Below are 25,178 nucleotides of genomic sequence, written 5' to 3' on the forward strand. Positions count from 1 at the left end.
TTATACTTAAAAGCTTTAGCTAAAACACAGGGGAATATAAACTGAAAGCTTATGCGTGTTCTGAACTACTTTGATCTCCTATGTGCCCATTCAATTCAATTGATACAATTTTACCATCCATGTGAATATCAACTAAGACTAAGGGGGAGAAAGGTTCAGTCTGTTCCATGGTTACCAAAATCACTTCGATATACCGGGCCTCATCTTGTTAATTGAGCAGATGCCAGATGATATGGTAACCTTTCTGGAACTTTGGTGCTTATGTTTTAGTGTGTTGAAAAGCTCGTAACTGCTGAGTTGTCTTCTAGAGCCAGAAGAAAAAGTTTTAATAAATAGTTAATGTATGACTAACTGTGTAACTTTAGGATTAGGAATTTTTTGGTTAGGGCACTGCTGGTTGCAATGGCTAGGAAATGTGAAAATATTCTTGGTTTAATCTTCCAGCGAAGTGAAATCATCAATGCAATTTATGAACCTACAGAGGAAGAATGTGAATGGAAAGCAGATGTCGAAGAAGAGATTTCAGTGAGTATCTTAATTGGTTCTCATCAATATCTCAAGCTTTAGCATGAAACAAGATTCAATACAGTAACTACAGTTTAAAAAAAAAAATTGGGTGCATAATGATTACTTGCTTATAGTAATGATAATTCTTAATGATTGCTTAAAGCATGCACATGAAACTGTACTGTTAATGAACCTTGTGTGCAAACTTTTAAAATTAAGAAAAACTAACATTTTTATTCTATCAAGGAGGAAATAAAAGAGAAAGCCAAGCTTGAAGAGGAAAAAAAAGATGAAGAAAAAGAAGACCCTAAAGGAATTCCTGAGTTTTGGCTGACAGTATTCAAGAACGTGGACTTGCTCAGTGATATGGTTCAGGTAGGTGGTGGTCCAGGCTTGTTTAAAGTTGCGTTAGTACTTAATCCAAGTGTCTTTAGGAAAGGAGTAGTAACAGTATGTTACTTGATGTGTCTGTTGGAGAGCAAAAATGGAACAAGTACGGGGATGTCGTCTTTCATACTTTATTCAACTGAGAGCACAGAGCACTCTGAAATACCTTCTTACTGTGTTATTTGCTGAACTTATTTTACCTTACTAGTACACTTTCTGTGCTTATAGAAGTGTGTGTATGAGATGTGCATTAGATATTGCTAAAAACTGTACTTGGTGTTTGCACTGGTTTAGGTTGTGTACTGCAGTGGAAACTGTACAGCCATTGTTGCCATCTGCTGGTCACGTTCATGAAAACGTTTGTGCTGTAACAAGGTTCTTGTCCTATGAAAAAAGCCATATTTAGAATGAGTTTTAATCTCTGCAGAATCTTAAATCTGTGTACAATTTAATGTTATGCAAATGGAATAAACTGTATTTTCTTTACAGGAACATGATGAACCTATCCTGAAACACTTAAAAGATATAAAAGTGAAATTTTCAGAAGTTGGACAGCCTATGGTTAGTTTAACCTATTGAACAAGATTACTTTTGTGTTATCTTAAGACTTATTTGTATATTAGCAGCATGGTCTGTGATAGCCAGTTGTCTTATGGCAATCATGAGAAATATGCAGCTGCTTCTTGCCTTCTGAAAAACAGCACAAGGACTAGTACTAGTCTTGCAGTACCATATGAATGAATTTATACTTAATTTAGCCTTCAAATTCTGATGAATTAATGACTTGGCCTTAATATCTGATGACTAAGTTTCACGTTTAAATTTTGATAGCTTCAGGTACTTTTTGTATAACTGTTATAATTGGATATAATTTCCTTGCCAGAAATCAGATAGCTTGCTAAGTTTTAATATTTTAAATTTAGAAGTTCTCTCTAGACGTTAGCACCAGGAAAGCTGTACACTAGGAGATCTTGTGTCATTACTGCAAGCAGCATATTAACTAATAAGCACAAGATCAACGTGGTAAAGGAAAACATTTGAAGATATATTGTACAACTTGGGTAGCAAATTCTAGAATAAGTTACGTATGTGCACCATTTCCATATTGGTGGAGGTGGATATATTCAGTTGCATGTGTATTTTTGGTTTTGGATTTTAGGTATTTAGAAGTTAAGGTATGGGTTGCTAAATTGCTAAAGGTGTTGCTCTGCTATTCTTTTTAAGAGTTTCACATTAGAATTTCATTTTGAACCAAATGACTACTTCACAAATGAAGTATTGACAAAGACGTATAGAATGAGGTCAGAGCCAGATGATTCTGATCCCTTCTCCTTTGATGGACCAGAAATCATGGGTTGTACAGGGTAAGTGCTAATAAATAACTTCCAGGCAATGTAACAGTTTCTTCCTTAGCATTATCCAGCTGTAGACTTACAGCATCTTGGGAAGGTGCTGGAAAAGATACTGCTACCTAATAACTTGTAAACAGCTGGGTTCAACTTGATTTTTTTAGTGTTTTTCAGTAACTTTAATACAATATATAAAACTATATACTTTATATTATGTAATTTATAAGTGTATATAATATATATGCATATAAATAAAAAATCTCATCAGTATTTATCTAGAAATACGGTTCTGCAATCACTAAAGCTGAATTGGAAGGTGGATGGTGTTATCTCTTTGTAGGCCTTGACAGCTTTTTTTCAAAATTTGTTTGATTACTACTTTTAATCTTTTTGTATTTCTGACATGCAGCATTTTGGGAAGTCTGTTCCAGTTGTACTTTCTATATTGCAGTTGTCCAGTTTGTTTTATAAGTGTTGAATGTTTGCCTCCGTCTTTCAGTTGATCTATTTGAGAAATGGAGAGCAGTCATCTGTTAACTCCAGCTTCCTCATGATTTTAAAGAGCTGTCACACTCCTTTCTCAGTGATGTCTTTTGTTCTAAATTAGCTGTTATTCCTCACACTAAACAATCTCTTTATTCTGTACATGTCCCTTTTCTTACGAACAGAAGGACGAGAGAAACCTGAGTTGTACATAATTAGCCTTACGGGTATATCAGGGCTCTATGCATCATGGCCTGTTCGTGTTAATGTGTCTGACATTCTGGCTGCTCTTCTGAGTGATAATAACTAATTTAGAGCCTATCATGGCATAGTCAGGGTTGGTTTTACCCATATATTAATCTGCAGTTACTGATACTGACTTTTATTTACCACTTCATTTCCCAGTCACTTTACGTAACGTATTTCTGCAAATGTCCTGTAAGATTTAGTCTTAAGTGCTTGAGTTAGCTTTGATCAAACTGTTTTGTCTTCCTTGGTTTGGACTGTTTTTGAAAAGCATAAATCCTGGCAGAGGTCACTGTAAGATGATACTCTGCTTCTGTGAAAATGATTTATTCCTAGTCCTTGTTTTGTGTTTTAACTAAGACAGCCTCTTCTTATCCCAAAACAACTCACCCCCTTCCTTTGAGTCTTTAAAGGAATCTAATCAGAAACTTCTGCAAATGCGAACGGTCTTATTGATGTGACTTCTTCATTTACATGTCCCCAGAATTCTTTGAGAGTGTGAGACAAGCCTGTGGGAATGATTTTGCTCTGTAAGCAGGATAGTTAAAAAAAAAAAAAAACAACAAAACCCAACCAAACAAAAACCCAAAACAAACAAAAGAAGGCAAAAACCCCACAAACAACTAAAAACCCCCAAAACTACACACCTGCTTGATGTGTTATTTTAAGGACTTATTGATTACAATGATAAGTGTGGTAAATCTTGGCATATTACTAACATGACCAAGTATGACATTACTTTATAATGGATAGGTAGCTCTAAAAATGGTGTGATGCTATGCTTTGATAGGAAACTAGGTAGAATTTGGTAGCTAATGAAAATTAGCATTTCAGAGTTTGAGTGGGAAGGAGAAACTTCTGGATGAAAACACTTTAATCCTAAAATGAACCTTTACTCTTGTTCTCAACATATGAACTAATGAAAAGATAGCACTGAATAAATACTACCTTAATATTTTATATTCACTCTATCTCTTGCAGTTGTGATAGTCTCAGTAGGTACCTGTAGCAAGTGGAATGGTATTAAGCTGCAGCTGTTTTTTTTTCTTTTTCTTTCCTCTTCAGTTGCCAAATAGACTGGAAAAAAGGAAAGAATGTTACTTTGAAAACTATTAAGAAGAAGCAGAAACATAAGGGTCGTGGAACAGTTAGAACAGTGACGAAAACTGTTTCCAATGACTCTTTCTTCAACTTCTTTAGTCCTCCTGAAGGTAAACTGAACATTAGGTTTTCTGCATTAACTTTGAATGTAGTATGTACTTCACTCACTTGTTTCTTCTTTTTTTTTTTTGTACAGTTCCTGAAAGTGGAGACCTGGTAAGTTGGCTTATTTGAAATATTGAGGTGGAGGGGAAACACCAGTAGAAGAATTCATGCCTTTATATACAAAGTGTTTGTTGAAATTGTTCGGGAATTTGTTAAACAGCTTCAGCTTTAACTGTTTCTGTATTTAACTGAGAATACTTGTAATGAATAGTATGTATTTGAGTTTTCTTTATTAGAAGGAGTATTTGTTGAGTTGGATGGTAGTGTTCAGTTTAGTAAACTTTAACAGCTTATCCCTCCTGAAAGCTACCTTGTGAATTGTTAACAGTTGTACAAAGGCAGTGATTTTTGTTATTACCCTTTGGTCTAATGGGTGGTTGTCGTATTTTAATTCCAGCCGGCATCTAAGCACCACACAGCCACTCGCTCACTCCCCCCACCCGGTGGGATGGGGGAGAGAATCAGGAAAAAAAAAAAGTAGAACTTGTGGGTTGAGATAAAGACGGTTTAATAGGACAGAAAGGAAGAAAATAATAATAATGATAATAAATGACAGTAATAATACTAAAAGAATTAGAATATACAAAACAAGTGATGCACAATGCAATTGCTCACCACTTGCTGACCGATGCCCAGTCAGTTCCTGAGCAGCGATCTGCCCCTCCTGGCCAACTCCCCCCAGTTCATATACTGGGCATGATGTCATATGGTATGGAATATTCCTTTGGCCAGTTTGGGTCAGCTGTCCTGGCTGTGTCCCCTCCCAGCTTCTTGTGCCCCTCCAGCCTTCTTGCTGGCTGGGCATGAGAAGCTGAAAAATCCTTGACTTAGTGTAAACACTACTTAGCAACAACTAAAAACATCAGTGTATTATCAACATTATTTTTCTACTAAATCCAAAACATAACACTATACTAGCTACTAAGAAAAAAAATTAGCTCTATCCCGGCTGAAACCAGGACAGTAGTGTTTAAGTTTCTCCCTTCAGGCATTGTTTGGATGATCTTCTCTAATGGCTGCATATATCTGGTTTGTATTTTATGCTGTTAAAAATTTCCCAAGCTATTAACTCTTGGAGAAAGTAATAAAACAAGAATAGAAAACTGCAAGAGCCCACTCTTCCGTGTGCTCACTAGTAGAAAACTCTGTGACAATAAGCCATGTTTTTGTAAGGAGAAAAACTGCCAAAAACACTTAACAGTGCTGAATACATTATGCAGCTTGAGTGAGAACTGATTAAAGCCTCCAGAAGCATGCTGTTAAAACTCCAGCAGGCATGGACACCAAAAGCTGTATGCTGATAACGTTAAAAAAAAGAAGCCTTTTGAATTGAAGAACTTCTCAGATGGGAGACAGCAGAATACTTGGTGTGTACATAAAAGGAGTGAAAACCTGAGATTGGATAGGAGAGCATTTTTAGGTGTTCAGGTGCTTCACAATGGCTTGCTTGGTGGGAATGATGGAGAAGATGCACTGTCGGAATCAGAAGTAGCTTGTAAAATCTTTAATTAGATAGGCTCACCTAGCTAGTGTTTAGTTCTTAAGGGTATTGTGCATACGAACTGAAAGTCTATGGGGGAGGTATTAAACAATTTTTCTACTTAGAACAAAAGCAAGTTGGGGGTGGGGGAAGAATAAAACTTAAACTCCTGAACTTTTTATAATTAAGCTTACTGAAGAAGCAACCCCCCGCTGCATAATGTAGGTAGGCTGTTTAAAGTATAAAACTTGGCTCCACAATTTCGATTCTATAAAGCAAGTCCCGAACCAAAAAAGTCAGCACATGGGATTTGTATAAATCTGGCCAAATCAAAGTCTGTGCAACTTGTGTTTTTGTGTCAAAAGTAGTTATCAGCTTATGGTTTAGGAAATAATGTTGTTTTATGCAGGACGATGATGCTGAGGCAATCCTTGCTGCAGACTTTGAAATAGGTCATTTCTTGCGTGAACGTATAGTCCCCCGATCAGTATTGTACTTCACAGGAGAAGCTATTGAAGATGATGATGATGATGTAAGTATAATGTTCCTTCAAAACACTAAAAACATTGAAATAATGCTGCTTAAAGACTTTGGGTAATTTCTGACTTACGATGTTGGTATTCTTAGAATGGGATGTATCAACGTTAGTTTCAGCTGAGCTTACTAGAGTGTTCAGTAAAGAGCATCATGAAAGTAATTCGTCTTTGAAGTACTGACTTCAGAGTTTTGTGGCAAAAAGTAGTGGTAGAAGCTGAACATTAGAGGATGTCTGAGTTCTGAGTAGAATTTTGTGTATAAGGCATTCCTAGGGTGGCATACCTAGTACTTTGGTAGAACTATAATGAGCTGCCAGAGAACAAATTTGTCTGTCTGGGTGCTCAGCCTGTTCTTTGTGCTTACAGTGATACTGGGTTACCAAGTTCCTTGAGATTCAAACTTGATCCTTTCAGGAGAGCACTCTTATTAGAAAATGATAGATAAGCACATTCAGAGCATGCCAAAATATTCAAAGCAAGCTCTGCAAAAGCTTGAATCAAGTGCTTTAAAGGAGCTAAGCTTGAAAAACAAACCACAAAACCCCAGAACTTTATATGGGTAAAATATTTTCTCTCCCCCCTCCCTCTGCACAAACAAGGATGGTTTGACAGCTAAGATAGCTTAGATAAGTCCTGCCTTAAAATTAATTTTTAGAATGTAAAATGGTAGCCCTTAGTCCAAAGCCTTGGCTGGGGGAGGTGGAAGAGGGAAGGGACTGACTGTGCAGATTGCCTTAGGCTTTGAGACACCCTACTGGCCAGAAGTGTTACTGTAGTCTAATAAGCTCTTCCAGTGTTGCACGTAAGGAACTTATGTAGACACTTCTCTCTGCCAGAGCATAGCTTAAGAGATTGAACATTGCTCATGCTGATGCATAAAGCATTTTTAAATCTGTCAGATATAGGAAGTTCTCTTAGAGCACAATACAATGTGGTCTGTCATCTGCTTGAGTTATCTGGCTCTACTTGAGCCATAAATGGCTGCATCTATGACACTATCAAAACCATTTATTTTTTCTCCTAGTATGATGAAGAGGGTGAAGAGGCAGATGATGAGGTAAGTTGACAGATGGCCTTGATTTAAATAGTTTCCCTTTTGTAGTTTGTTATCTGGAATAAGAGTTCCTTTAGTTTTTAAATGCTCTGGACACTAAGTTTAAGTATTACTTTTGAATGTGAGATAAAACGCATCGTTTTGTGGACCTAGGGTGAATATTTAAAAAAAAAAAAACAAAAACCAAAAAAACCAACCAAAAAACCAAACCAAACGAAGACAACCCTAAGGTACCTTACAAATTAAGTTACCACTGATGTCAAAAGATGATGTACTTTGTGGAGGGTAAACTAATACAATATGCATAACTTAAAGTGGTAATCAATGTATTTAAGAGTATAATTTAATCTTAATTTTCTTGAAAATGGCTCAGGAAGCCCAATGTGGATAAACTAGAGAAATATAAACAAGTGTTTTTTTGCAGGAGGGGGAAGAAGAAGCAGATGAAGAAAATGATCCTGATTATGACCCAAAAGTAAGGAATTAAAAAGAATATTTGAAGTTTGTGTGTGCATACACACACTTAAAATTTTATGTAGGTTAAATCTTGATTTTTAGTTTAAGTATTTAATCAGTAGTTCCTATGGTGAGTATGTTTTGGCTGAGGCTATTTCAGTCCCAGTTCTGACAGACTAATATTGCTAGAGCAACTTTTTTAAACTTCCTTCTCCAACAGTCATTTGGTAAAAGTAACTTCTGGCTTTGAGCACTGAAATTAGTCAGACTTGGTTTTCTGTAAGCTTACCTTGCAGCAAGTTGCTGCTAATGATGAAAATATTCTATAATGGTTGTAAGGACATGCAGAGAACTGCGTAATCCAGGTTCAGTTTTGGGGAACTTTTCACAAGCTGACTCTGGCACAGATTTGCCCAGCAGAGTACAAACTGAGGCTTTTTCAGGGTAGATAATAGCAAGCCTTTTATTGCTTGAAGTAGCAGAAGTCAAGGTTCAGGAATGCATCTACAGCCAAGTACTAAAATGTGAACAGCCAAAAGCAACCGGCAGCTTTATTCCATGGGGAAGGCAAATCACTAGTCAGGCTCAGTTTGCTGGAAAAGTGATTGAGAGCCACTCAATTCATAGCTTTTTCCTAGCTGAAGGAAAGGCATGTTTGGCCACCGAAAGCATCTGATGGTGGTAGGTGAAAGTTGCAGTCATGAAAATGAAGTCTGTGTGAACTAAAAATGTCTGCTGCAAAATGTGCTGGCAATTTCAAATGAGGAGGCAGCGTATTTTTCAGTAGGAATGGTTTGAGCTACGGTCAAAGTACTATTGAAAGAATTACATAATCTTAGCATTGTACCTAGGAAGATGTAGGGTATAGAACTGTTAATCAAAATGTACAGCCTGTTGGTGATGTTTCATCTGCTATAGTGTAGTCACATTGCTTCCTATTGAAGAACGTTTTGGAATCAAAATGAACAGCTGCAAGATGGGCTTCTTACTTCCAACATTTCAGATTGCTTTTCTAGGTGTCGTGGTTTAACCCCAGCCGGCAACTAAGCACCACACAGCCGCTCGCTCACTCCTCCCACCCAGTGGGATGAGGGAGAAAATTGAAAAATAGTAAAACTCATGGGTTGAGATAAAGACAGTTTAATAGGACAGAAAGGAAGAAAAATAATAATAATAAATTGAAAATAATAAAACTAAAAGAATATACAAAACAAGTGATGTGCAATGCAATTGCTCACCACTCACCAACCAATGCCCAGTCAGTTCCTGAGCAGCAATCTGCCCCTCCCGGCCAACTCCCCCCAGTTCATATACTGGGCATGATGTCATATGGTATGGAATGTCCCTGTGACCAGTTTGGGTCAGCTGTCCTGGCTGTGTCCCCTCCCAGCTTCTTGTGCCCCTCCAGCCTTCTTGCTGGCTGGGCATGAGAAGCTGAAAAATCCTTGACTTAGTGTAAACACTACTTAGCAACAACTAAAACCATCAGTGTGTTATCAACATTATTCTCACACTAAATCCAAAACACAGCACTATACCAGCTACTAAGAAGAAAATTAACTCTATGCCAGCCAAAACCAGGACACTAGGTTAAACAGAAGTGAGAAGGGGCAAGACTGTATGCTCAGTTTCAGAGAGAACTACCAAAGGGCTAGAGACAGTGGTGGTACTATAGTCTATTGACATAAGAATAAATAGTTGTAAGCTGATCACAGGCTGAAAGCCAGCTGAATTTATTAAAGCACTGTGGTCCTAGAATAGCTGTCCAGACCAAGGTAGTGGAGTAAAACTTGCAACTGAACTCTGCCCCCAAAAAGCCTTTTCCTTAAATTCATGTATTACTGTGAGATATTGTTGGCTGTCTGTTTCAATGTAACAGGAGAAATTTTCCACATTAGAATTTTCTAACTGCAATTTATAGCAAAAGATGTTTCCAGAGCGTTAAGAATGTACCATGATTTGGTGTTTCATTGCGTTGCTCTACAGTGGCTTCTGGAGTAAGGCTGTGCCCTTGTTACTGACCATAGGCAGTTTCTTTTACCTCAAACTGTGTAGAAGGCCTGGATGATGCTTCTGAGCCGGGTTGTTTGTTACTATGCATAATTCTCCTCCTCCTTTTTCCTATTTTAGTGTCTTTTAGAGTATCCCACCACACTTAGTTCTGAACTGATTTTTGTTCTGGATCATACCTATGCACTAACAAAGCCAAAATAAATGCATTGTGGATGTTGCCATGTCCAAAGACAGCAGTATGACTAATACTAGGCAATTACTTTAAGGGAAAAGATGAACAAAGAACTTGAATACTGGAACTTGAGGAAGTATGCTTAGCAATATTAATAGTTCTTTTAAAACACTGATATCTGTAAACTGATAATTCCTTTTTTTTCTCAACAGAAGGATCAAAACCCAGCAGAATGCAAGCAGCAGTGAAGCAGTGTGTATGTGGCCTTGAGGATTACCTGCACTGTAATAGCCTAAACACAACTATTAGTTACTTACAGCCTTATGTTTTGTATCTTGGTAGAATTAAGTAACCAATTTGTTAAAAAAAGAAATCAAACACATAAGAACCAGTTTAAAATGTAGGTTCAATCTACCTAGCATTTTAACAGTATAATTTTCTGCCAATATGTAGAATGCAGTAAATCCCCTAAAGCATGAATGTTAATTCATTGCTACATAGTTTGGTTCTTGTGAAGTCTTTGTCATGTAGCTATTAGACTGCAGCTGTGAAGATTATCAGAACTGTTAACTGAGACCAATATTTGTTTAGAGAAAACTCTCTCCTGAAGAACCAACCAAAGTATTTTTCAGCCCAGTAGTCTGAACGGGTTTAAGTCTGCTTGCACTAGCTGTGCCTTCATTACTTTGTTATAGAAATGGCAGTGACTTGTACTAACTAGGAGATGATGATGCATTTTGAATTTGACTACTTGAGAAGACTAGTATAACTTGTTTAATTTCCAACGAGACCACATTAAACATTCATAACTGTCAGCTTGTTTATGCTATGGGTTTTGTATTTTATGTGACATAGTGATCTACAGAAGAAACCTAGTCATCATATTAAGGTTATTGTTTACCACTGGGGTGTGAATAAAACCTAGTATTTTCAGAAGCTAGTCTTGTTTTATTATGATGTGTGTATCTGCATGTGTAAACTGGTAAGGCATATCTTTCATGCTGCAGTTCACTTTTTACTAGAAACAAAAGTTGAGAATTACTGAAAAGTAAATTATATAGCATTTTAAAAAACAAACACAATAGCTGGAAAGTTTGATCCATACTTTCCATTTGCAGTGTGATATTTGTGAATCTGAGCTAGGTGTTTCAGTGATTGGTCAACACTGCCATTTTGAGAAGATGAGTTTTTAGAAGTTGGGGCTAGATCTGATAAAGGACTTCGGTATTGCTATGCCTGACTAAGGCATTGGTTATTAGTATGAAATCTGGAGCCAAAATAGGTGCCTTGGATTTCCAGTCTGTGTAGACAGAGCTCGGTTGTCGCAAACAAAATCTGCCCTGCAGCCTAAGGGAGTGCTAGAACACTTAGCTGTATTCTAGTTTGTACTCATTGTATCAAGCATCTACAGAGGAGGAAACAAACCCCAAGGAATTCCTCTCTCCTCACCTAATGTTCTGTTCACTACACTTATGTTTGCATGTTCTGGTTTTTCCATATTGGATGTTCATTGTCAGTTGAAACGTATGGGCTAGAAGATCTTTCTCATACTAACCTTGCCTCTAGCCTGGCAGTGGAAGTGCTCTTAAGATGTGGATTTGCATGCACTCAGCTTGAAGAGACTATGAACTGATGTCTTCCATTTGAGTTTTCCCAGTCAGTAAGATGCTACTGTACTCTGTGCAGTCTTGTCCTTCACATAACTGTAGAAGTTCTGATCTTTTAAGCAAGTACCCAGATAACTTTTTGAGGGACAGGAAGGTCCTCATAGGGTTGGAAAGAAATGTCCAGCCTAGCCATGGATCTATTTCTGCAGTAGCTACTCTCCCCCCCCCCCGCCACTGATACACTGAGTTAGCCATAAAGGTTTAAAAGTTTGAAAAGAGCAGGGCAAGCAGGAGGCAACAGCCATATGAGGATGGGGCTGTTGGAAGAGTTTTTCTAGCATGTCTCTTGCTTGGAGGGTAGGTAAGTAATACAGAATGAAGCTTATCCCAAGTGCCCTTCTGAATACCCAGCACCCCTGTGAGGAAAAAGGTCTAGTGTGCTCTGACTAAACTGATTTTTTAAATTTATTTTTTATTCCTTGAAGGCTTAAATACCACACTGCTTAATTTCAGGATCCCTGTCAGGCTTCATCTATCTCCTCTCCAGGTATTCATGGATTTGGGAGAAGGAGCTCTTGTTATCTATAGCTGTATATAAAACAGTATTGTTGAAGCTGTGCTCTTTGGTGTTTTCTAGGTAACCCATAGATCATAACCTAGAAAAATACAGCAATGAAAGGTTAACATCACATTCTCCAGTAGCTGTGTGTTAAAGTAGATGTGGTTGTGTTCTTGTGATGACATAAATCCTATGCTTATCCTTGGAGGCACTGACCCTGCCAGGTGTTTGGGTGTCACTTGGTCTCTTCTCTGAATGTCTCCCAACACTGAGTTTAAACTTGATCTTCAGGCCATGCGGAGAGCAAACTTGAAGGTATGTTATGAGCTTGAGCAGTCATTAATATGGGGCTTTGGGGTTCATACTTTTGGATGTGAAAAGTATCTGAAGTCCTTACTTAGATCTAGCCCATTTTTACTAACAGCACCTGGCAACTGTATCTTAAAAAGAGAAAGCACCATTAAAAGTTGTCTGATGAATTTCAGAAGTCCCTGTTCTTAAGAAATTTGGCTTGTTTCGATTGCTTTCTCATTAATATCTGCATATCATACAATGGGATACAGTATTTGAAAAGAGGAGTTGGTAGATGTCAAAGCTCACCTGCAGCCTGCAAGATCCAGAGCCATGAATCCATCTCTGTCGACAGATTTTTGGTAAGCTTCTCTCTAGATTGACTTGCTAGTTCTAAATCAGCAGTTCTTGTGCTCTCCAGACTGTAGCAAAAGGAAGGATATAATCATACAAATTGAGATGCCAGTTCTTATGGCATCAGTTAAATACAAACTGTTTTGGTGCTTAACGTAGTTTTGTGATCAACGACACTCTTGTTTAGCAATTCTGAAAGGCAGTATGTAGCAGGAACATTAAACTTTCAACATTGGTTGGAGTATTTTAACTCATTTGTTTCACTTCTCATGGATTTATAGCAGCTGTAGAGAAAACTGTTCATTTAGTATTTGAGGAAGATAAGTTACCTTGTTGTTAACAACTTCAGGCTAGGAAAATGTGTTACTGAAATAGGATTTCTTGGTCAGTTGTTGCAGTACTGCACCAAAATATAAGATTTGTGTAAATGATGTCTTCTGTCCAGTTTTGGTTGCTGTATTGAAGGGAGAATTATCTTGGGGGAAAATGGAGGTTGGTGAGGAAAGAGGCAGGAGAATTAACTGAGACTTTGGATGAGAGGGAAGGGCACTCAGAGCTTATGCTTGGAGAGGGATGTTTCTCGGTAATTCTACACTTTCAGCAAATGTAGATTAGATTACACTAGGACTAAAGAGTTTTCCTGTCTGGTATAACTTTGTTAATGGTAAAAAAATAAAATTAATACAGTATCCTAAAATAAGGTGGTAGATGAGATTTAAGCTTAGCATTCTTAAGTTTTACTTTCTGGAGAAGGGTGATGTTAGGTGCAGTTAGAAATGTTACCTTGGGTTATTTAAACACTAGGCAGAGCAACACTTCTTACCAATGTCTTTTACAGCTAACTAGCTTCGTAAGCTCAGATTCTTAGTTGGATTCTTGAAACTGATGTTTCCCAAGCTGTGTAGCAGATATTCTAAGTTTGACATGTTTTTATTTGTTAAATGAAAAAACACAGCAGAACATAGAAAACTGCAGGAATTGAATGTGTTCATCTTTGTCTTCAAGCTGGTACTTAAACTTTCCCTGTGTTTTAAGGCCCATTGTTGTAGACCTGATTCAGAAATTGATAGGGAACTTAAGCTGATCATACATCTGTGTATGTCTGCCAGACATTTCCTATTTACAAAGGTGTCTGTGCGGCAGTTGCTTCTCAGATTCCTTGTGTTGGGGAGGAGGATTGTGCTGACATACTCAGTGGCTTAAGGAAGTAAAATGCTAAACTCCTCGGTACAAAGGGGACAGTCTGATAGTGAAGTCATTTCTGTATGTAATGGCCTTGATGGCCTGCTAGGTTGGGGCTAGAGCCGCACTGCTGTTGGAGTAGCTAGACTCAGCTCTACAGCGCTTCCTCCTTCATTCTGTAGATGTAGCCTCCTCCAATCCGAGACTTTATTGTATGGGCCAGAGAAGTCGCTGCTACCACACTGGGTTTCATTTCTAACTGCTTAGTTCTGTTTGAGATGCACTGGTTCCCTGCAAGTTTTCAAGAGGGTGTTGAAGTAATGACTTTTAATTGCTAATGCTTACCTAAAGTGAACATAAATCCATCTGCTGGAAATAGTAAGTCTTACTTCTGTACACTATCAAGAGGAGCTGGAAGTTTGTCCACGTGGCATGTTGGACAGGATTTGTCTCATCACTCTTTAAATCCTCCTGTTAGACCTCTGCTCAGACCTAGTAGTCTTCCACATGTGGCCTGTATCTCAGCTTTTGTAGGAAAATTAGAGCAAGTAAAGCAGACAAGACAGCATACCAAGCAAAAGATAAGGTATTCCACATTTGGGTTTGCTTGGTGTATACCAGAAGTGGGTGCACGAGGAGTGTGGGGGTGTGGCAGAAGGGCTCTTGTTGTTTTCACAGGTATAGAGCTAAAGTGTGCTGAGTTGACAAGAAGAGTTGTCTCTGCAGCTGCAGAGGGGGCTTAGCTCCTGAACTTAGTTGTTGTGAGATTTGCTTCTATATGCTCAAGTGTTGCGAGTATCCACCCAAACTTATGTTTGCCCTGCAGTTGATGAGAAGCAGTCAGTATGTTCTGAACTTGCAGCATGTTTTACTCTGGTCAAATCTGAGAAACTTTTAAACCCTCTTACAGGCTGGCTTTGCTCTACAATGTGCGCTTAAGTGCTTTTTAATATTTTTGGAAGATGGCTCTCTCTGAAGTGCAAAGGACTTTGGAAAAGCCAGGCTGGAGCAGCTGCGATGCCAATAGTCTGTGCATTGCACACAGTTTCTTCGTTTGGTACTGCTATGGGTTATAGGGCATGCGAAGGCCCCGCGGCAATGTGATTGATAGTTATGGTAAATATTTCATCTGTTTATGCCTGGTTTACTGGGGGGTATATACAGGTTTCTGTGAGATGGAGTTCATGAAAGGAAAAGTCTGCCTCCTGGATCACAGGTTCAGTGCTTCAGTGTTCGGTTAGCAGCAAGTTCCAGTGAAATTCCTGGGAGATGGTAAAGGTCAAGAAAATACTTTAAGAAGTAACCACTTATTGTCTAATTGCTTTAATCGCATATTGCAACACATCTATTTGTCATGTATTTCTCAACCCTTAACTACTTTTTTTTTTCTCATTTTCCTTCTGTCTAGCAATGACCAGCTCATATTTCCTCTAGGTTTCCCTCTTAACCCTTTTTCTGTTTTCGTCACTTCTCAGTAATGGAAGAAATGATGATGTTTAAGGGTTGTCACTCAGGGTAGGCTTAGCATCCCTTTGAAACTAATAGCTGATAGTTGGTGTCAAGCTGCTGTCTGCAGATTCATTACCCGGGAGAAAACTAGTAAAATTATGTGCTTTTTAGTCTTTCACAGTGGCTTCCCAAAACAATGTTTAACTTGCCTCAGGGTTTAAAAAGAACACTTTACTCTTACCGTAATTACTCTTTAATTAAGGTTATACATACAAAATTTCAACTACTTGAGTCTAAGTTAGGGACCTTGTGATATAGGGCACCAGTGTATTTAACAACCAAACATTTCTGTTACCAGTATCAACTCTGAACATGGGAAAGGAAAAATTCAATAATAAATGCATCTTAGATGTAGAGACTTTTCAAGGATCAGATTCAGTGGTTTTTTTCAGGTTGTAGTATTTCAGGTTTGACAGTAGGAGGCATCTGCACATCAGATATTTCAGGAGGAACAGATGCAGAACCTGCGTAGTATTTAGTGAAACTTCAATAAAGGTAGCGGACATGGAACATTTAATATAATTGCAGTGGTTTAAATATATATTTAAAGAAAAGCAAAGTAAAATCTCAGTGGGACGATGTTGTGTGCTTAACTGTGTTGAATGTGGTTTTCCAAAATACTAATGTAAGAAACATTTCCGGAAGTTCAGTTTTGACTTCCATCTAGGAAAATGAAGTTTGTTGTCCTTTACTGGCAAATTCTGCACAATTAAATTGGGTTATCTTGTTCTTTTACCATGAAACTGTCAGTATTTCATCTTACCGTAGTTTCCTCGCTTTTGACTGATCTGGTGTTTTTGGTCAAATGTAGTGTATTTTAAATGGCTGTTAATATTTGTTGGCTTACAGAGTACAAGTTTAAATGGATGTTTTGCATGTTTACTTCTGATCACATGCTTAGGTGACTTTCACCGGGAATAAACAGTTGTTGTTGTGAGTCTATACATTAGCAGAGTATGTCCATCAGTGTTTAGAGTTGGGTTAAAAATCTGACGTCCAACACTTTGGAGAACTTTATGACATGGAAGGCCAAAGTAGAATGCATTTAGTCCCTTTCTCCTGTATATTTGGTGAAAATCTTTGGCCTTCCACACTAGTCTCACTTTTTTCCTTTGATGAATTACAAATTACCGTTACCACTGAGAACAAGCGAAAAAGCTGACATTAAAATATATAGATATAGATTATGTGTTTAATGTCCTGAAGTGTTACAGCGCAGTGTTCTGGGGGAAAAAAACGTTCTTGAATGCTTGTTACAGAATAACATGTGGGACTCCTAAGTCTAATGCAAGTTTCCATACTACTGGTTAGTGCATTTCCTTGGAAGCAAATGGCTGTTCATACTTATCCACAGCAGTGGAGCAGCAACCAAAAACTGAACAGGTGAATTATTAGAAATTAGTCTTCTGTAGGTTTAGATCAATGTCCCATGCCTTACATAAACTCAGTGTTTTAAGTTGTTTGATATAGACATTTTAACCAGTTTATGTTTTAGTTTGACAACTTCAAAATTAAGTCTCTGCTCATGTGACACATTTAATCAGGAGTGAAGAAGTAGATGCAAAGCACATCAGGTGAAAAGGCAGGAGATTCTCAAGCCGTGTGTGAGGCTCCTTGTATGTGCACCAGCAGCTGAAGATGCAAGTATTTGCGCTGGGGAATTTAGGTTCAAATGGCAATGAACTGCAGATTGAGACAATCGGGAATGGTGTTCAGATCTTTTGAAAATTAGCATGTGCCTCTGTTACAATAGGCATAAGATGGTTGGGAGAATGAACTGTATCTTACAGTGTATATATTAAGCTCTAAGGAGAAGGGACTATTCTCTAGAGAAATGGATGTTTAAGATATTAGTCTCCTTTTTTTGTTCAGGTTGTGGCTAGCAAGTTGCCTTTATTACTGATCTGAGTGTCTTCCAGTTACCTCAGGAAAGTTAAAACAGCTAAATGATTTTAATTGCTGTTATTACCTTAATTATTTACCTCTCAACAACTTATCAAAATTAACTTTGAACTTCAAGAGGAAAAGATTATAAGAGGAAATCCTTTTTAAAATGTTATCAGAGATAAACTCCATTAAAGCTATCACTAATATTGATTTTTTTTTTTTCTAATGTCCTCCCACAGACCTATGCTACAGCATGACCTGTTTCCTCGCTGCCAAGATTACTGTGAGGAGGGGGTTTTTTTTATGGCCATGTTAAATACATTGTTCAAAAAGCCAGTGCTCTCAAACATAGTATGAAACGTCCAGCATTCAGTTTACATTGGCATTGTCAGCCAAATTCGGTTATGTGGGCTTTTGATTTACATCTAATACATCAAAGGACTTAAATAGTTTAATATTAACGTTAGGTCACTTTTGAATTCATTTGAGTAGAAAAGCTAACCTCAGCGGAGAATCCAAACAATAAGCAAATGTGTGGCAACAAGGCAGAGTAACAAGAAAAATGGTCCTAGCTCTTTGCTGGTTTGGTTTTGTTTGGGTTTTTTTTTTTCCTAGTCTACTTTTAAAATGTCCAAGTACTGAGGTTCTAGTGTTTCCTTTGGGAAGTGATATGGAGACTTGCTTTCTTTAGACATTACTCAAACTGCTGCAGAGAGATCATCAAATACATCAAAAGATGTATTTTATATGTACAGTAGAAGCTGCTTCTCCTTAGCACAGTTGAGAGCAATGCAAAAGCATAGGGATAAAGCTGTTGCGTCCTAGGTTGTGTGTCCGGCTCTCTCCTTTGTTTAATGGGGCGATGATCGTTTAAGTATCAGGGTGTTGCTGAAAACTGGCACTGGTTTTATTGGACTTGAGTGGAAAACACACAGAAGGGGGCCCTTTGCTGCTGTTCCCCACGGGGGAAGGCCGAGGAAGGGAATTCGTTCCAAACAAATACTGCTGGAACACCCCGGTGAAAGCAAACGAGCGCTTATCGAGCGTTTGAATCGTTACATCAATCCCTGCATGAGCAAATGCGGCGGGGAAGCCCTTCCCGCCGCGCCTTCGCGGTCCGTCTTTGCCATCGCGCTTGAGGAGGAGGGAGGGACGGGCTGCCGGAGGCCGGCGGTGCTGCCCGCTGCTGAGCGGAGGGGGCGGCGGGGCCGGGCGAGCTGCCGCCGGGGAGCGCAGCCCCCAGCTCCGCGGGCGGCGGCGGGGCGGGCCGGGCCGGGCGGGGCAGGCGCTCCGCTCCGCGTCCGCGCCGTCGGCGGCGCTGGGCTTCCCCGCTGCCGGCGGGAGGAGCCGCCTTTTCCGCTGGGTGTCACTCCGGGGTGGGAAAGGAAGGCGCCTTCAAAAGCCGAGGGGAGGGAAAAGCTCGCCGCCACAGCCGCCCGCACCGGCAGCGCGCCCGCCGCCCGCCACGCCGCGGCACGGGCGGCAGCCGCTCCGCTTCCTGCGGGCCGGGGCGCTCCCGGCCCTCCGCCTCGGAGCCGGCGCGGGGCGGCGAGTCATCGGCTGGTGCCGGCTGCCCCCAGACCCCAGCCCCTGCGGGCGGAGGCTCCCGGCCCCGCCGGCCCATGCGAGAAGGATGCTGGAGAGCGGCTGCAAGGCGGTGAAGGAGGGCGTGCTGGAGAAGAGGAGCGACGGGCTCCTGCAGCTCTGGAAGAAGAAGCGCTGCATCCTCACCGAGGAGGGGCTGCTCCTCATCCCCCCCAAGCAGCAGCCGCCGCCGCCGCAGCAGCAGCCGCCGCCGCCGCCGCCGCTGCCGGCCGAGCCGGCGGCCAAGATCAAGGAGCTGCACTTCTCCAACATGAAGACGGTGGACTGCGTGGAGCGGAAGGGCAAGTACGTGTACTTCACGGTGGTGATGGCCGAGGGGAAGGAGATCGACTTTCGGTGCGCGCAGGAGCAGGGCTGGAACGCGGCGATCACGCTGCAGATGGTGCAGTACAAGAACCGCCAGGCCATCCTCGCCGTCCGCTCCACCCGCCAGAAGCAGCAGCACCTGGCGCAGCCCCACGGCCCGCGCCTCCGCAGCGCATCCAACTCCGCCTAGCGCAGGTAGGGCCCCCGGGACCCGCTCCCCGCCCGGCCCCGGGGCCGCCGAGCCGCGCTCCCCTGCCCGGCGCCGGCCCCGCGGCTGCCCCGGGCTGGAGCCGGTCCCGCAGCGCGGCTCCCGGCGGGGAGAACCTGCTCCGGGCGCCGCTTCTTCCGCTCACCGGCTGCCCTTTGTGCTGTGCTGTCTTCTTGCAGGTTGAGTTAACGAAGCGCTTCGGGGAAGCGGGACCGAGCGCGTTCGTCGCGGACGTACTTCGCTCCGTCAAAAACTGGGCACATGCCAGAGATGCAGGTAGACTGGAGAGAAGCGGCTCAACAACCTGAACCCCAGCTAGCTGCTGCTGCTGCTGCTGCTTTGCCGCCCTCGGTGCCGAGAAGCATTTCAAATCTATTATTTATGAACCTTGGAAAGGATCCTTTGGTGTGATGGGACTTCTAGGAGACATGATGTACTGTAACTTTATTTTAATGTATTTTATTTTATTTATTAGGGTTGTTTGTTTCTTTGTTTTGTTTTTTAAAGACTTACTTGCAAGACATTTCTGAATGTAGGCCATATCAAAAAAGCAAAGGAAAAAAACAATATGTACATTAGCTTCCTAAAGGAACTAAAAAGTTCTGGGTAGTTTGGCCGTGTGCAATTTGACAAAAGAGTTTTTCATTTTTACCCGAAATACGCTGTATTACACTAACATGGAAAATGTGATGTGTGGTTTGGAATTTGGCTGAAACCCATACTGCATATCGAAACTATTCTCTCTAATGAGAATAACAATTATAGTCTGGATTTGAAATTACTTTCTTTGAAAATACCGTGCGTGGTGGAAGATGATAAAACTTATTCATGCTTGGTTATTGGAAAAAGTAACGTCGATTTGTCATTCTGAGATTAAAACCCATCTGTTTAATGTATGGGCGGAAGGGAACCTGACCAACTTCTTTTGTGATACAGGAATCCCAGCTGGATTCCAGTTACCCCTTTGATGTGCTTGCTCCTAGGCTGGAGGGCTGGAGCTGAGAAGCATTTATGAACGTTTCTTAGTGTCCGAGTTCAGGGCTCCTTCTGCACGGTCAGTTTGTAAGCGATCTGGGCTCTCGACCTGTGCTGAATTTTCATGGCGGTTTTTAAATGTCTTGCATTAAAGTAGCGCCTAGTTTAAAATCCATTTTACGTACATCTCAGTGTGCAAACGGATTATTTTGGTCACAGTTTTCATAAGCTGAAAGTTGCTCTCTAGCTGAGATAAACTAGATTAATTTTGGTGTTTAGCACTGTCAGATGTTGAGAGAGGCGTGCGATCTCGCCTCTAAAAACGTTGACGAAGCCATGAAGTTGGAAAACAAAGGGCTAATTGCACAGCTGGTGTGTCTTCCTCTGCCTCTTAAAAGTCAGTGGGAGTTTGGCTGTCGATGCTGGCGAGAGCGGGTTGGAGCTGTTCGCCCCGGTGCAGAGGAGGGAGCCAGGCGCAGGCCGGTGTGCTTTCTAGGACAGGGCCCTTCAGGCCATGGGCGATTTCACGTTGCGTGCCACTACAGCCCGGGTTCTCTGGTTTAAATTGAGTGGGGAGGTTGTAAGCGGGACGGAGCAGCGTGGCCCGTTATCTCTGGTTCAAGGTAAAAAGTTGCAGCCGCGGAGCTATTTATTTTAACTAGCCTGGTGAGGAAAATGGCTTTTGGCCCCTTTACAAGTTACATGAATGTAAACAAAATCTTTTAAAGTCGCACATCCAGGACTTTTCTGTTTGTGTAGGTTGACTGTAAAAGTCCCACATTCTTGGTTCAAGCTGTTTCTGTTAAGTGTTTCAAGCAAAAGACTGAAGTGACGCTCAAAGGAAGATCTCAGAACTGGCTGCTGCAGATGACGATCCCTTCCTCTGCACCCTAAGCTTAAGCTCAGTCCTGTAAGGAATAAGTCGAGATCTCTTTTAGCCCTCCGCTTTTGCTCCTTGCCCCCAGGTGTCGGGGTCACATACCTAGACGTGCAAAACACGTCGTGGTGCAGAATTAAAGCCCAGACCTTGGCGATGCTCTGTGGTTACTCCCGAGTGCTTCTTTCCGATCTGGCCCTTGACAAGGTTGCGTGACGAGCTTAGGGTGGTAGATTACAGCTGTCCTAACAAAGTTCTTACTTTGAGACTAATTGAAATCGAAGGTGCCCTGCATCTTCTAGGATTAGATTCGCTGTCTTGGCAATCATAATAGCCAATTTCCACATCTCTGTACATCTGCCATTATCATTCCGCTAATGCTTGGATGTTAGAGCTGCAAGGGGATTCTCTAATGAGCTAGTCAAAGACTCACAAAATAGACTGTAATTTGTAATTTGGCTCCTCTCTTTAGAGTCATTAATTACAGTTTACTGAGTAACTAATCCACCTTTTCAGTTATACAGACGTATCGCTGATATCTCACCTACTAAAATACGTTTTAGCCTACTGAAGGATAAACGTAATTGATGAAAACTAATTCCTATGTGATCAGACACACACGTATTTCTCTAGGAGAGGCAGATATTCCTGTCCTCAGTGGATGCAAGCCCCCGAATGCCACAAAAGTCTATGGATCTAGTCTAAAGCTGAAATTTTACTGCTCTTCTGGAAGTACTTTTAAAACAAAAGATGACAATTTCAGTGATATAATTGACATTAAGGTTTGAGAAAACAGCTTTCATTTTGAATTTGCTGCTCTTTTTCACCAGTTCAAGGTCAACGTCCCACTTTCACCTTATGTTTCTTGTTTTAAGTTGGTCTGAAGGATGCTCTCAAAAACCATTTGGATTGATGTAGTTCACCAACAGACTTTCGCCGGTTGTCATTGCCTGCTGTGTTACCTTCTTTAAAACGTTGGTGTCAGCCAAATTCTTAGTGTGGGAGATGGTCATGTCACAGAATCCACCTTGAGCTGTTCCTGTGCCTGCAGCCTGAGTTGGTGGGGTGGCTGTAAGGATCAAACCTCCCCCTTGCGCCTCCGGACTGTCTCCTGGGAACTGAATGGGAACAAATTGGCTGGGGTCCCCTGGGGACAGTTGGACCGTGTTGCTCATGCCATGTCAGTATAAATAAGGCTGAATTGTCTGATGTGGACAATCCGACAACTTTCTCACGCTCTAAATTCCATGGGGTTGGTTTTTTTTTTGACTGATAGTAATTTTAGACCAAGAAATTGTTTGATGTTATAAATGAGGTAGTTCTGGGCTCTTTTTGGCTTGCTCCTCTACTACTGCATAGTCTTCATTGGAGCTACTTGGTTAAATACTGTCTGTCACTGCCTTGTAAGCAAGGGCTATGAAAGTAGGTCCAGCAGATCATGCTCTATCTTATTGGAGCTTTGCAAGTAAAGAAATCAGGGTGTCCTTCCCCTTACAAAAAAAAAAAAGCCAACGGCACGTAGCTGAGGTAAATTCATTAGAGAATAAACAAAAATGCCGGTAAAACACACACAGGCAAATGCTTGGTATAGGTAGCAAAAGTGTGGACAGTCAGTTCAGAAAGAGGTCAAAATTAAATGTCTTAATTAAAAAAAAAAAGTGATTAAGGGGCAGATTCAGCAAGAAAATTCAAGCTGTGGTGGCCAAGAAAACTTAGAAATTGGGGGAAAAGGAAGATCAAGTGGATGTTGTCTCTGTGACATCCTGAAGTAATTCCTCTTTTTTAAGGTTCATGATATGCAAATGCCAGCTTCTGAATTATAGCTGCAGTGATGTACCAAATGTTTTCTAGCATATCCTATTGTGAGCAGAAATATCAGTGTCATCAAAAAAAAATTGTGTGTAAATATGACTCATAAATGATTTCTGAGAGATGTGATTTATTTTTCATATTTTTCAAGATGCATTCCATTTCAAATAAAGAGGTATCTATTGAAAGAGCTCTCGATATGTTGGAGGAATGGTTGTTTGGTGGGCTATCTGTTATGATTAAAACCTGATCTAAGCTTTTCCAATGTCTTAAGCTCTATCTAAGGGCCTAAGAGGAACGCTTTGAACCTGTGTAGATGCCTTCTGAAGGAAAGACCCACTTAGATGCTCCAATTAATCTTTATACATAGCACAATTACGAGGCTCAGAGTCCTCAGTTTTGCTGCTTGCTGTGTGTGATGTTTGAGCACCCACACCAGGTCCTACGAATTTCAGTAATACGCTGCTTGGCGTCACAGTCCACATACAACAGATCTTTGGGACACAGACTTCAGGCTTGTAATCTTTATCCATGAATGCCTCGCTCTGTGCGACATTAGGAATCTAAAATGCAGTGTTAAATGTGCCTTGTTGGTCTTTTTTATGTATCTGAAGCACTGTGATTGAATTTCAAGTAACCTGAAAGTAGTCCAGAAAGAACACTTCCACCATTCGGCATATCCTCTGACCCGTTCTCTTCTAGCTTCGTGGGAAAAGAAACGAGATATGACAAGAAAAATGTGCGATGACTTCTGCTGCTTTGGGGTCTCTGCAGAACTGCAGCTATTTGGATGCCTTGAACTCCCCTGAGGTGTATTTGTATTGCAGCAGGTCCTCATTTTTAAGCATCTTCCGAAAGTGTATTAACTTTAGTGGCACAGTGTGCATTGACCTAGACTTAACTGGTGCCGTTTGCCTTCGCTGGAGAGATGTCAGTAACCTCTTCCATAAGAAGGTTATTGCTGTAATAAGTCCAAGTTCTCTTTTCAACAGTAAACATCCAAAATGTAGGCATTTGAACTTAATATTTGATACACAAATGAAGGCTTAAAGAACTGACCTGTCACAAGCGCTGGTGCTCGGCAACTTTGAAAAGCCAATTAAGCTTTGAAAAGCCAATTAAGCATCTGTGGATTTATTGTCTGTTCAAGGGCCCACCATTGCTTACAGCTTTTAGGGATGTCCCTTATGAGCTTTTAATAACAGTGATAAATAAGTATCTCTGTAAGGGCATAAATATAGTAGAACAACAATTTAATAATTTGTCATTGTTTCTGCTCCTGCATCAATGGAGATACCTTCATAAAGGTGCATCGAAAACATGTCTCTCTGCTTTAAGTTTTGACTGAGAGGATATAAAATAAGGCTGCTCACATATTCATGGCACACATGAAATGGTCCTAGAAACTGGGCTATTATTTTCCTAGTGGGGAATATTGTCTTAACTTTTGAGAAAACCCTATTTTCTCTGATCTGAAGTAGGATAGGAAGAATGCTGAAACTCTGGGATCAATGCGAGGTACAGAGATAAAATCTGGGCCTGATTCAAGATCCATTTAAATCAACAGGAATTTTTCCAGACTAAGACAGATTTTGACCTTTTGCAAAAATTGTGGCTGCTTCTCTTCTTCTGTTAAAACCCAAGAACAAAATCCCAGAAGCAAGACCTTTGCCCATAATCTGTGCCAGTAGTGATGGTGTGTGATTAGGATAACACTGACATTCTGGTCTTTCATTTTTCCAATGAAATGAGGGGGAGAGGAATAAGGAGATGAAATAATGCCTATGTTTTCCGAGCAAAATAAAATATGAAAGAAGACCAATCTAAATGTCTTCTTTCCCCTCTGAAACGAGATCTAGACCAGAACAGTTTCTTGCAATTTCATTGAATTCATAGCACAGCTGAAATGGAACAATTTTCTTTGTAACTGAACCCAAATCAGAACTAAACCAAAGCCTTTACTACTTTGACTGCCTGTTTCTAAGCAGGAACATCTCGGTCCTTCCTAGGAAGTGCCTAAATGACTTCCCTCACCTACCCTTTTTTTTCTTTTTTTTTTT

General features: G+C 40.6%; 2 protein-coding genes across 5 annotated transcripts in view; both read left to right on the forward strand.

Moving 5' to 3' along the window:
- Positions 1-10,889, forward strand: part of NAP1L1 (nucleosome assembly protein 1 like 1) — a 32,062-nt gene extending 21,173 nt beyond the window's left edge. Inside the window, exons 6-15 of one of the 4 annotated variants that reach the window (XM_050915811.1) lie at positions 445-525; positions 754-882; positions 1,384-1,455; positions 2,119-2,258; positions 4,038-4,183; positions 4,270-4,289; positions 6,128-6,250; positions 7,279-7,311; positions 7,733-7,783; positions 10,165-10,889. In XM_050915811.1, the coding sequence (XP_050771768.1) occupies positions 445-525; positions 754-882; positions 1,384-1,455; positions 2,119-2,258; positions 4,038-4,183; positions 4,270-4,289; positions 6,128-6,250; positions 7,279-7,311; positions 7,733-7,783; positions 10,165-10,197 (828 nt within the window). In that variant the 3' untranslated portion in view covers positions 10,198-10,889. Of the gene's footprint in view, positions 1-444; positions 526-753; positions 883-1,383; positions 1,456-2,118; positions 2,259-4,037; positions 4,184-4,269; positions 4,290-6,127; positions 6,251-7,278; positions 7,312-7,732; positions 7,784-10,161 lie in introns of all 4 variants that reach the window. The other 3 variants (XM_050915792.1, XM_050915821.1, XM_050915802.1) reach the window with 3 other exon arrangements.
- A 7,960-nt stretch (positions 10,890-18,849) lies between these two features.
- Positions 18,850-23,316, forward strand: PHLDA1 (pleckstrin homology like domain family A member 1). Its single transcript, XM_050914042.1, has 2 exons — positions 18,850-19,444; positions 19,637-23,316. The coding sequence occupies exon 1, from the start codon at positions 18,972-18,974 to the stop codon at positions 19,437-19,439; it is 468 nt and encodes a 155-aa protein (XP_050769999.1). The 5' UTR covers positions 18,850-18,971; the 3' UTR covers positions 19,440-19,444; positions 19,637-23,316.
- The last annotated feature ends 1,862 nt before the right edge of the window (positions 23,317-25,178 follow it).

Source organism: Gymnogyps californianus, chromosome 1 (genome assembly GCF_018139145.2).
Source record: "Gymnogyps californianus isolate 813 chromosome 1, ASM1813914v2, whole genome shotgun sequence".
Taxonomy (NCBI): domain Eukaryota; kingdom Metazoa; phylum Chordata; class Aves; order Accipitriformes; family Cathartidae; genus Gymnogyps; species Gymnogyps californianus.

Excerpts from the sequence above, each read along its gene's own strand:
- PHLDA1 (XM_050914042.1), top strand. The coding sequence starts at position 18,972 with ATGCTGGAGAGCGGCTGCAAGGCGGTGAAGGAGGGCGTGCTGGAGAAG.